Raw genomic sequence first — 13,372 nt, 5'->3', positions numbered from 1 at the left:
ACTGCACGCTTTGTACAAATTTACTCTTGCTTGTGGAAAGCGTGACTCCCGCATCTTCAAGTCGTTCTCTACTTCATCGAGCTGTTTCGTTCTTCTGGGTCTTTAAGACAATTGGTCATTTCTCAATCGTTTGAGACAAACAACATTCTATATCTTACGCTGATAGACTTATCTCTGTTCCTGGGAGATTCCCGATGCTTAGAACGGACTAATGAGGAAAACACAGAGCTGACTTTTAATCACTTGTTTCCCGGTCTGGTGTTCGTCATCCAATACTTACTCAAGATTCGTGATCTGAAGCAGTGGCACGAACTCTATCATACTGATCTCATGCAGCATGATGCGGCCAGGAAAAAGGACGACGTAATCCATTCCATCATTCAACTCCTTAAATTTGTTGTTCTTGTACTTAAAACTGGACAACAAAGAAGCTGGTTGGATAATGAGGTAAGAATGAATTACCTCTGGAACTATGAAGTTATTTTTACTCGAGACATCTTGGATGCATTACTAATCTTTTAAACAAAGAACAAAGAAATAACTTTGACCATTCGGTGTTAGAGCCATTTGCAGCCTCCAATCTCCGTTGGCGACACCTTTGTGCAGAGTTCAAGCTGCTGCTACAAAAATTCTTTCTGAAAATTCCTCTATCATTTTGCAGCCCCCCACTACTCCACTCCATAAATATATTATATTTTGAAGTGACTTATCTTTGAAATTGACCCTGTGACCCGATTCTCTGTTCATAAAATTATTTTCATGAATATATTTTGAGTCTACTAGTAAGAATGTTATGTTCATAAAATGAAGTTCGATGAGGACTGTAATCAAGAGTTAATATGGTGTGTATTCACTATTTCGACGAGTCCGGACCAACTGCCCTCTGGCCTCTGCGCTGATTAGGAGGGGAGGGGTGGCGTTGCCAAGTCATATTCAATTCCTATACATTTCTAGCATTTACTTTTTTCTGCTGGAAAGTCTACAACATTTCTGCTGTATTACTATGTTTTCTTATATTGACCTTTTTTTTGGTAAAACATAGTTTTCGGAATGTTAAAACCTCAACGTCATTCTTCATTTTCGCTGTCAGATTTTTCTCCAATTTGAAGAGCACAACGCAACTATAATAAAACCCTGCAATAGAAATGAAATAAAATTAATCTTCAGCGTGAATGAAAATGCTGTATGAATTTAAAGCTACTTTGTATTTATTAAAGTAAACCAATATGGCGTTTGCATGATCGTGCTGGAAATAAATATGATTTGTATCAGTATTTAACTCTGATTCTAGTAGTATTTTTATTTCATTTTTAAAATTATTTATTTGTTCACCTTAATCTCTCTTCAAAGTTGAGATAAGCTCCCCCACTTTAAAATGGAGTCAACGCCATTTTTGGTGGGCATTGATTTTCGATGATTTACAAAATTTCCCCCCGCTGAGTTTATTTTATTACTAAAACTTGCAATCATTTTCAAACTTGGCAATACGATTAATGAAAAGATAAGGAACATTTCTTGGTTTAAAAAAAACAATTATTTCCGTAAATTCTTTCAATTAAATTCATTATATTCATATTAATGAAATTCCGTGAATTCATTATACTACTTTTCATAATTTTTAAATTTCACATTGGATTTTGAAAATAGTAAACATTAATATTTTCGAGGAGGATTTGTAATATTTAAATAGATTAAAATAAAGAACAAGAAAGTTCATTAAAAAATCTCATGATGCAATTTTTTACCGGTTAAAAAAATATTTTGACTCCATTACAAAGCGGACACCTTCGGGTAATGTGTGAGCTTGTTCTCATCAATGAGGTGCCAGCATTACTAGAGATCTAATGGCGTTTCACGTGGGCTGTTTAGAGTGTTTGGAAAAAAAATCAAGCACGGAACTGGATTCTTCAAAATCCCATTTCCTCGAAATCTTGCAACGAACAAATTTCTTGCTTGACCAGTGAAACAGTTGTTACAATCTCCCAAGGGATTGCAAACAAAAATAACATCTTCTGCTTCTACTAGCTGAAAAATACGTCAAATCTGGATTTTTTTTAACCCCAGCCCCAGATTCCGGAGTCGAAAAATGAATTCAAATTGTGATTTGTGCTCAAATTTAGAACGAATTCCGTCCCAGTGGGATGGTGTGACTCAACGCTAGAGAATTTGGGGCGACGAATTACAGTTCACTGGAACGGATTTCCGCGAAAAGTAGCTCCATCTGTTTTTTTTTCGAGCGCTCAAAAATCCCACACGAAAACGCCATAACAGTCTTAACTAGAGTCATCAAACCTATGAATACTGCGCTCAACGTTAAATTCTTCCATAAGCCCTCAATAACTATTTGCAAAATCTAGGTATTGCATCCCTCTGGTTGGTGTGTTAGCTAGCTACTAGCTGGCAAGACAGCAAGGCAAGGCTTTTCTAAGAATTTTTTTTATGTCCTTTTGTTCGTTGCTCTTTTCCATAGTATTAAAAGAATTACGTTACGAATGTTAGGTTTGCTGATCAAAATATCTTAATTGATGAATTCTTTTTAAAAAATTAAAAGAAGAAAGAAAAAAATAGTAGAAGAACATCACAACGGTGATTCCCCTTTAGAATTGCTTTACATAGATATGGTGTTGAATTTTCCAATAAATTCTATTCATTTGATAAAATTGGGGCTTTTATTTTTTTAGATTTTTGGTTCATTGGAAATTTAACTAGGGTTTCATTAGAATCCATTAGCTCCCGACTGACACTACTACGTGATTATGTCCCAAGAGAATTTGCTAGAATATGTTTATTTATTGATCGTTGGAAGGCAACGGAATTTGGTCTTTTCATTAACTGCTTGGGTTCAGTAGCACTTTCATGGGAGCGTGAATGTCTAAACCACGATATCTTTACCTTGGTTAGCCTTGGTATATTGTAAATATTTCCAATAAAAGGATAAAAGATTGATGGAATTCTTAATTATCTTGTCGTTAATAATAACAATATGAGTTTTGTTGTGTTAACAACTCAAAGTGGATAAATCGTAGATTCGCTTACAAGCTGGGCCGCTGGGCGTAAGGGGATTAGTCAAGCGAAATCTCTTTTGGCGTCTCTTTTCCATTCTTATTTGTATTTGCAGATGAATACTGAGACAAGCGTTGACACTCAACTTATCACCACTAGACGCCGACAACCTTGTCGATCTATCAACAGTGAGTATTAGTTACGGCTAAACACCGTCATACGGTACTAGTTCATTGAACCACCCGGGAGAAATCCCGGTAGAATTTTCCTCCGTCTAAGGAAAGATTCAACATGGTAACTCATAAGGCATCTCGGTAACATATGGGAAAAGAGTATTACAATCAAAATTTGAAGGAAGGTTGATCTGATACCGTAGACAAAGGGGAAAAAATAAATACAAAATAGAAGGACAAAAACAACAAAAATTTTTATTGTTGTCTTTGATTTTTAATTTTTTTTCCCGGGTTGCCAGTCTTTTTTTATTTTTTCTCAAATAGATTTTGAAAGACAACAAATCAGAATTGTCTGTCACATCAGGTGACCAACATACTAACAGGTAGCTTGAGAAATAGCACCGGTCAAAAGAGGCGTCGATGAAATGTGACCCGGCAAATAGAAGATCCAACTTTAATCGGAGCTTTTGAATAACCAACTAGGCGTAGGAGAGCTTTGTAATTTGGTTCTTCAGACAAAGAGGCAACCCCTCTACCACCAACTCTACCTGGAAAAGGGAAGACTGTTATTATAACATTAATGAGACACACATTTTTAATCAGCCCCAAGGCTGTACTTGTTCTTAATTCCAATACAATGAGGCTAATGGCTATTTTCCCATTAAATTCCTTCCCTTTTTAAAAATGAATTTGGATTATATGAGTGTTTTTGTTTATGATAGATACGTAGCCCACAATACATAGTTTTGTGAAAAGCAATCATATTGATCTATTTCTACGGTAGGGTATTATTAATGATAGACACGATGAAAAGTTAAATGAAAAGTGTAATTATCTAGGTAGTTTCTATATAAGAAGAAACATTGAAATTGGGTTTGATCGAGAAGAATGCCTGTCAGGTATGTTTTTAAGATTCCATCTTTTGTATAACACATCCATCGTCCCAAAACAGGCATTTTTCAGGGTCCAGTTTTGTTTTACGATGGAATTGTGGTCTTCGAGATTTTCTTTGAGGAAACGGGATTTACTGCTCAGTTTGAATGCGATCCGCCCGCTTTCTCTTACAGAGAGAAAACACTTTATAAAATGGTGCGAGGATAAAGCCTCTCAAAAATAAAAGTACAGCAAATAAGAATACAAAAAATGCAAGAAAACCGTTTTTAATGTTCTGAATCCAACTAGTCATGTCTCGAAAATTGGAACGGGATATTGTATCCAAAACTAAACACGACAAAGAGTAAGTATTCGGTATATTGAATCCGTCTGATAAGTTTGGATAAACATTCATTTCCTACAAATTGTTTGCGTCTTGCATTGAGTGCTGTGACAAATAATCATAAGCTTTGATAGGAAGTTCATCAAATTTTTGAATTAGTTTTTTTTCATCGTGAATGGATGGTTCTTTTTTCACCCATTAATCGTTTATCCTAGAATATGCCATGTCTTTTAAAGAGATATATTTGTTTTTCCAGAAAAAGTCTTGGTTGAATGACAAAATTGGTGTAGGGACCACCGATCTTTGCCAACCTTGAAGTTTGCGTTCATTGTTGGAAAAAATGGTTGATACCCACATTGAGTGAGACATTCTTCTATTTTAACTGGAATAGTAACGCATTGCTGCAAGATAAGCGTTCTTCCGCTTCCTGAAACTCTACTACATTAAAGATTTAATGATCTTCCTGCTTAACAAACCGTTAAATCTGTGCTAAGATGATAGCCAGGTTATTTTGTAACGTAGTGATTTTACAGTAAAGTTGCTGCTCTTCGTAATTGGGTTTGAGTTTTAAAGCTTGAGCCTCCACAAATGTTGATTTTCCACCGAAAGCATCTCTCGGTGTTCATTTTATCGTCTAAAAGTATTTGATGTGCTGCTATTCAATTCTTGGGTTCAATTTTGGGTAACGCGTCACGGCGCACTAAAATTAGCTTACGATCGTGCGTCGAATAGTTTTTGTCGTCTTCTTATGTTCTGACAATTTTATCTCTTTTTATTTGAGTTCCTTCATTTTGGAATGAATTCTAAAGTAAAGGTATAAGTGAATACTTTATGTTGAACATCCCATTGTTGGTTTTAACTGGATGTTTTGCATATTTCCATTTCCACTGTTGAAACGGTTTTGATTGTTTACATTTGGAGACTGTGCCGGCTGTGCCGATATCATAATTACATTTGGCTGCTGATGCGAGTCGTTTGTGTATGCACATGCTAATTTTTTGAATGGTATATTGCACAAGGAAGTACCCAACAGGGTAAGAGTGTTATTTTAATAAGAAAAGGCTTTGTTGTGGGTAATTGGATGTGAAACTACTAGTCTTGCAAAATGTTATGGTCCTGGTGGAATCTTCCAAACTGGAGAGGCAGTATTATGTGTGTAGTCGAGATAAGATGTTACCGTACAATTTTTATGTGTGTCCGAATGGGTTGCTGTGCGTCCTGGGTTTTGTTTCGAATAAACCGTCTGTCGTAATTGGTGGCTTCCTGTGCCATAATGAATTCAAAGTAATTGTTTTTCGAAAGGACATGTTCGAATATGTAATACTGGTGTGCGCTTGCGTTATATGGTGCTAAGTATATTGTGTTATTTTTGCTGTCCATTTTTAGGCATTCGTTTTTATCTAAATTTATAATCATCAGTGGCGTGAGTGGGTTTTCTTCGGGTCAGCACTTAACATTCATTTGTGAGGACAGTGCTTAGTCTTTGTACGTCTTCCAAAATCCATGCATTGTTTTTCAGCGATTTGATCGACTTCCCATGTGTGGAGACTATAACATTCTTCTTTTGTATTCAGTATGTACCCTGAAGCCAGGAATTGAAAATGTTGTCCTCTATCCACAGTATTGGCAAATAAGAGTGCTCGATCAGTGAGATTTTCAGCTGTAGAAAAATTTTTAGCTGTGATTCCGGTAACTGTTTCAGTCCTCGGACAAGATAAAGTTTGATCTGTGAACGAGTCTGAGGACACCGGAGGGATCGTCTTTGATGCTTCGTTTTCGTTTTTGTCTTTTTTGTCTTAATTTCCACAAGAGTGTCTGGGATTCTTATGACTGGATATGCAGTTACATTATTGCATAGTTGTGCAATGTTGTTAGTAAAAATTATCTTCATTTGCGAATTAGAATCTTATAATTCGTATGATTTAATTCCGTCAGTAAGATTTCTGGTTTCTTTAAAAATGTTTCTGATGTCACAATCGGGCTCTTGACTGGGGTCAGGTTTTTTTCCACACAGGGATTAGGTCGACATGTTTTTTTATTTCCTCGTCGTTTGTGTTGGGTAACATTCCAAATGGTGATGTTACCGGACAGTAATGGCATTGCTTAACTCATTTTATAATTTGTGTGAGATTTTTGCTTTGTCTGGTTCAAGTGAAAATTTTGGGGTGTTTCCATATTTAATCATTGGATTGGTTTCCAATATTTTAAGGAACTGCATCGCAAACGCCCAGCGATCGTTGGCGCTGACATTTAGTACTTGTTTCTTAAATGTGGTCTCATGCGGTAATAACAATTTATAGTAGATAACACCTTCTGAGATATTTTTGGGTTTAATTTCAGGATCAGGATGGTCTAATGAGGTCGATTGAAAGCTTGCTGTTGAGGAAAATGAGGAACACTTCTGTAGATACAGTTCTGAATGCACCAATAGCAGCCTTTAGATCCTTATGCTGGCTAAATTGGGCTTTCTGCCCGAATGGGACCCTGCCTTGGTGTTAAGAAGTGAAGCTCTAAGGAAACAGTCATACTGGAGGATCGGCTCAACAATGGACAAGTACAGGAACTAGATGCGCTTTTTATTTAGACCCAAGGAGTGACGCAGGCATCCAATCACACTAAACAATGCTTTCCTGACAGTAATGGATCTGGTGTCAAATTGAGATAACCATTTCAGTCTGCTATTCAGGGTGAGGCCTAGGAATACAGTTTATGTGAACGGGTTTATAAGAACGACATTAATGGAGATAAAGTTTGGTGATTGAGGTGTGGACAATTTAGGTACGTTTCGATGAAAAGAAAAAAAATGTCTTTACGGCATTGATGGGCATTTGGGAACCAAGACAGGACTCCACCTTGTGGGCAACCTAGGTTCACGCTGTGAGTCCTTACAGAGCCTTGGTGTGACCATGAGACTGTTCGATCAGTCAGAAAGCAATAGACTAAGCGAGACAGATACATGGGGCAGTCACTCTTGATTAGAGCGGACAAAATGAAAGGGTACCATCATGCTGTATCAAACACGCTTTTGATATAGAGAAATTCTGCCACTACAGTTTCTTAGCAGAGTGATTTGTTTTACAAATGAGACAAAAGCATAACCAGCGACGATTTGAGTCTGGTCTGAACTCAAGGATACTTTTGGAGCTGTCAAAATCAGCTGGGTTGTTTAGCCAAACAAGGAGAGTACATTGTTCTGTCGAAACGATGACGGATCGGGGTCGCCAATCTTGGAATCCAAAAGTTGTTCCACATTCTCCAGGGAGGTGACACAGTTGGCAGGAATGGAGCCTTTATCAAAGTAAGCAACGAGGACTAGGGTCAGCTGACTTCGGGTGGCTTTGGCGTAGGACGGTCTGCTGGGAAAAGCTAGGTTGAAGATAGTCTCACTGGCCGACGAGTTTTGAAGAGAGCTGAACTTCTGTATTGTGGCATTTGTGAGCGCCAGCTTGGCGTTTAAAAGTTTCTAGTTTTCCCTTTCTAGTTTCTAACTGGACCACACAGGCTTGTTGGAAGCGGATGAATTCAATTGTGGCCTCTAATTTAGCATTGAAGTAACCTCTTACTCTATTATTTTGCCCAAATAAACCTCCTTTTTGCTTAGTTTGTCGATCTTGACCAGTTCTTGGTCTTAAGTGATGCATGTTCTGCCAGAGTATTAGAGCTTCCTCTTGGGTACAGGATATTCTTCCTCCAGCGTTCAATTGGGGCAACGCGTTGAGAGTGATTCATGTGGGTGAAAAAGACAGCAGACTGCTCATTCGAAGGATATCCCATATAGGATATAATCATGTTACTAGCTGAATGGGATGGTGGCGTAAATTTCTGGGTAGCTGGCTTGCTGAATAGCAGCAAGCTTGAAGTAAAGCGCCATAAAACACCATTCTTTTAAATTGCTAACACCATACAGGAATGGTCTTTTCCATCAAATACAGTTTTTGCATTTCTTCTTAGTGCAGACGAAAGAAATGTGCCATTTTGCATTCATTCTTCTTCATCTTTCTCTTTGAAAACTACAAAGAATATTTGGTTCCCTAGGACCACAAAAGATCCTCTTGATGTTCTCCCAAATCTTCCCTATGAAATCCCCAATTTTTTCTTAAAACCACATTTTTTTGGTATTCTGACAGCTGCCTGAAATCTTCCTGAATCTCTCTTGGAAGCTTCAAATCACCAAGTTTAAGAAATAAAAGTTGTACATAGTACTGCTGATACCAATCTGGGAACGTGATGACACTTGCCATGCATCTTCAAAAACGTCTGAATTGTTTGCCTTGATAGTATCTTTACTTTGTTCCTCTTCATAAATGCCTTTTAATCACAGAATGATGATCAATCTCTCGTTTGTTGATCATTCCAAAAAAGTGACCAGTCGCTCGCTCATCGCTAACCAAAATAAAAGTGATTAATCGATCGCTCAATTCGATCACTATCAATTACAACATTTAGAAAATAGAAATTTTCTTTCTGTATTACTTGCCTTCAAAATTGGAATGTTTTAATAAAAGCAATGAATTGCAATGAGTTTGTTTTTAAGTATATTGATCTAACAACGCATTTATGTAATATATTTTTGGATGGAAAAAGTAAGGTAAAAAAAAAGAAAAAGCAACAATAAAGAACTTATTTTTTTTTATAACGGAGATTAAAAAGAAATATAACTTTCAGATGAAAGAGAAATGATTTTGCTGGATGACATGGCTTTAGGATCTCAAGACATATGTATCAACGATATTGCAACTTCCTAGGAAATAGCATAAATTCTCCTGATGTATAATTTAAATCAATCAAACTCTGTTTTTTGTAATTAGGAGTTCTTTTTTCCATTAACACAATTTCTTTCTTTAGATCAATTTCCACGCTTAAATAATAAATAATGTGCTTGAGACATGGCAAAAGTTCAACCATGAATTTTTCCTTTTTTAAACGGGGGCAACCTAATCGAAATATTTATTAGCCTTGTTTTATGTATAAATCTCACACATTCAAAAATGACAACAAGAAAATTATTTTAGAAAATCAAAAGCGCAACTTAACAAACCCACAGCGTAAGACAGATTACACCAATACATCTTGACCATCAGAATCAACCAGAATGTGACCGTACATCATAAACTTCAACATCATCGGATTGATCACCGTCATAATGACCAACATACAAACCATCAACCAGAACGTGGCCGTCATCATCAACCTTAACATCACTGGATTATTTAGCGTTGTCATGACAGACGTCAAGAACACCAATAACGTCAGCAACAAAGAAGGCATTGGTTTTGTTCTTGCGTTACATGGTGCTTAGTATACAGTGATAATGTTTTTCGTAAGGCATTCTTTTTTATCTACATTTATTATTAACATCGGTGTGAATGGATTTTCTTTTTGGTAGGCACTTAACATCCAAGTGTGGGGACCGTGTTTAGACGTTGTTCGTTTTACTAAATCGATGCACTTCTTTGTTGAGATTTGATCAGCTTCCCATGTGTGGAGACAATAATCTTCTTCTGTTGCCATTATGTACCCTGAAGTCTGGAATTGAAAACATTTTCTGTCAAAGAACATACGTAAAATTTCAATAGTGGTACTTGGTATGTATATATACTATGGTACTATTTTTTATCATAAATGATTATTACCTTTTCTTATTTAGCTAATATTTTTTCTCAAACTTTAATTCGTCCAGATGGTAAAATGGAACACGTTTTTCTCTGCAACGGCTTAATTATATTTAATAAATAATGCACTGGTGAAAAGGAAATTCATTTCCCTTTCAGAAATGCTGTATTTTTATTTATTTTATAAAGTAGAAGTGGAGATACTATCAAAAAAGTTTGTTCGATCATTTTTCATTTGATTTTGTTGCCAGGGGGCGTTTTTCTTGAAATAACGTTGATCTGGCATTACCTGTTTTACCTCGTTTTCCATGTCCCGTTTAACCCAAACCCAAACAACATTAAATAAACTAAATTATTTAATACTAAGGAACCCATTACTAAAAAAAATATACCACCTTAAACTAGAATAAAATTGCTATCAAACAGCTATCTGGGTTTTACAAAAATATTGATTTTATTATCAATAAAATAAAAAAACTAAACGTCTTTAATATTTCTTTCAGATTTCCATTTTTTAAATTTCCCATAGAACAAGAAAAATAAATCACAATTTCAAGAAATAAGTTTGTATGATAATTAAAACGAAATTTTACATACTCCGTATTTATTTCACAATTTTTAAACAAATTTTACATGTTTTAATTGCCTTGTACATTATAGCCCCGTGTCCCACATAGCCCCGGTTTCCCCTACTAGAGCGAGAGCTGAGGAAGTCGCCCAAAATCTTTACTAAAAATTGGGGGCAGCTTTTTTTCATTAGGCTGTTTAGAATGGCCGGGTGCCAGGCTGCGTCAAAGGCTGATTTTATGTCTAAGAATGCGCAGCAAGTGACCAGTTTTGTTTTTTATTGTCTTCAATAAGTTTGACGAGAGACAGAGAGAGGCTGATTCTGTAGACGGGCCTGTCCGAAAGCCATGTTGAAAGGGGCTGAACCAGTATTGCGCAGCGGCCAAACACTTTAATTTAGCGAGAATGACTTTTTCGAGAATCTTAGAGAGACTATTTAGAATACTAATGGGGCAGATACAGTTTGGATGAAGGTAGTTCTGTTTGTTGCTCTTTTTTAGGATGACGATTGATGCCGTCTTCCAGCACGTTGGAAAATGGCTTAGCCTAAGGCAGGAGGAAAATAGGGCCACTAGATGGTATTTAATAGATTCGAAGCAGTGGCTAAGCCAGACGGATGAAATACAGTCAGAACCGGCGGACTACGTGTGGCCAAGAAAAAAAGTATCCGCCGCCTGGAGAGACGTTGGAAACGCACGGGTCTCGTGATTGACGGGAAGATTATGCGTGATGGAGTACGGGAGCTGCGCGACGCGATCGATGCTCCAAAGGAGGCTTCCCTCAACACTCAATTTGCAGAAAATACCAACAGGATGTCGCTGTACAAGATAGTCGACATTTTCCTTCTAAAGAATCCAACCCTCAAGCTGCCATCGCACGATTCTGTTCTTGAGCTCGCGGAAAGATTTTCGCAGTTCTTCACCAATAAGATCTCCGAGATTCGGCATCAGCTGGACAGTCAATCAGATCATCTATCACCAAGATCCGAGATCCGTCCAACGGTGAGCTTCATGACTTTAAAGGACGACTCGTGACGCGATCCCCACCGGTCTGGTGAGAAAACTGGCTGACGTCCTTGCTGCACCCATTTCCTGGCTGGTGAATCTTTCCCTTTCCACTGAAGTGTTTCCTGATGAGATGAAGCTGGCCCACGTTCTACCCCTCCTGAAGAATCCTGGCCTCGACCCTGAATTGCTGAGCCGCCTCCGCCCTATATCTTTGCTTTCATTCATTCCTAAACTTTTAGAGCGAGTTGTCGTAAGACAACTTAACACATATCTCGAGTCAAATCAGCTTCTTGCCCCTACTCAGTCTGCCTATAGACGATTTCACTCCACTGAGACAGCTCTACTAAAAGTTATGAACGACTTGCTACGATATGTTGATAGGGGGAGGCTGTTTTACTTGCTCTTATCGACTTGAGTACTGCATTTGACACTTTTAATCACGCAATCCTTCTTGATCGTATGTTTTCACGCTTCGGCATCTCTGGCTCTGCTCTTCAGTGGTTTAGGTCATATCTGACTGGTCACACTCAGTTCGTCGGTGTAAATGGTTCCTTTTCTTCTTCTGTTTCACTGCATTTTGGTGTCTCCCAAGTTTTTGTATGCGGCCCCATCCTTTTTATCATATACAACAGCCCTTTTCACAACATTCCCACCACTCGGGGAATTTCGGATCACGGCTATGCAAATGACGAGCAGTTCTATATTTCTTTCCGTCCTTCAACCGACGGAGTGCCACAAAACAGCGCGTTCTCGTCAATGTCTTGCATTTCTGAATTCAAGTTGTGGGCTGCGGACAACAAACTTAAGTTCAACGACTGCAAGACAGATGCTCTTCTGATCACATCGAGCTTCCTAAAAAAGAAACCCACTCCGTCTGCTCTTGCTGTCGGCGACCATCTAATCAAAATATCTGAAGCTGTCCACAATCTTGGACTCTTCATGGACACTTACCTCACGATGGACCCTCACATCAAGCAATCGTGCAAAAAGGCCTTCTACCACCTATCCCGCATTGCTCCAATCAATAAGCACCTCAAGCCAGCTGCTCTCAAACTGCTGGTCCATTCTTTCGTGATGTCCCAGCTTGACTACGGCAACTCGCTTTTGGCTGGATTCACCAACGACCGTATGGAGCGTCTCCAGCGCGTCCAAAACTGCGCTGCCCGTCTGATCACTGGCACTAGACGGTGTGACTCCATAACACCTCATCTGAAGTCTTTCCACTGGCTCCCCATCAAGCTTAGAATTGATTTCAAAATTGCTCTGCTTTGCTATCTCAGTCTGAATAGCTGTGCTTCCCTCTATCTTTATAATCTTCTCCAAAGACCAAACAGCTCTGTATCTCTCCGCTCCTCTTCAGCACAAAAGCTTGCAGTACCCTCTTCTCGCACGAAAACCAACGGTGATCGTGCTTTTTCTGTGTATGCTGCAAAATTTTGGAATCATCTCCCGTCTACCATTTGCTCTTCCCCATCTTCAAGGATCGTCTAAAAACCCACTTGTTCGTTTCACATTTTGAATGAAAAACACAGTAAATATGTATATGCATGGCTCAGGAGCTGCGCCTTTGATAACATTCGTTGAAAAGGCGTGGTATCAAATTCAATTTATTATTATTATTATTATTTAGAGAGCAGTATACACACTTGTGATTAGGTTGGGAAATAGCACAAGACTGTGTGGAGTGTGACAGACTGCAATTGCCATACGTTATCGGTTTGCTACAGAACTTGGATAAGTGGCCGTAGCCTTGACAGCGAGTGCAGAATCTGACTTCCTTGTTTACGTCAACTT

At 38.1% G+C, this 13,372-nt stretch overlaps 1 protein-coding gene across 1 annotated transcript; it reads left to right on the top strand.

Annotated features, from left to right (window-relative positions):
* The first annotated feature begins 11,293 nt into the window (after positions 1-11,293).
* On the top strand, positions 11,294-13,069 carry LOC124311912. Its single transcript, XM_046776279.1, has 2 exons — positions 11,294-11,572; positions 11,960-13,069. Exons 1-2 carry the CDS (start codon positions 11,294-11,296, stop codon positions 13,067-13,069), a joined length of 1,389 nt encoding a protein of 462 aa, XP_046632235.1.
* The last annotated feature ends 303 nt before the right edge of the window (positions 13,070-13,372 follow it).

This window comes from Daphnia pulicaria, chromosome 8, assembly GCF_021234035.1.
Source record: "Daphnia pulicaria isolate SC F1-1A chromosome 8, SC_F0-13Bv2, whole genome shotgun sequence".
Lineage (NCBI taxonomy): Eukaryota > Metazoa > Arthropoda > Branchiopoda > Diplostraca > Daphniidae > Daphnia > Daphnia pulicaria.
The sequence above is the reverse complement of the archived record's forward strand: the minus strand, read 5'-3'. Positions and strand labels throughout refer to the sequence as shown.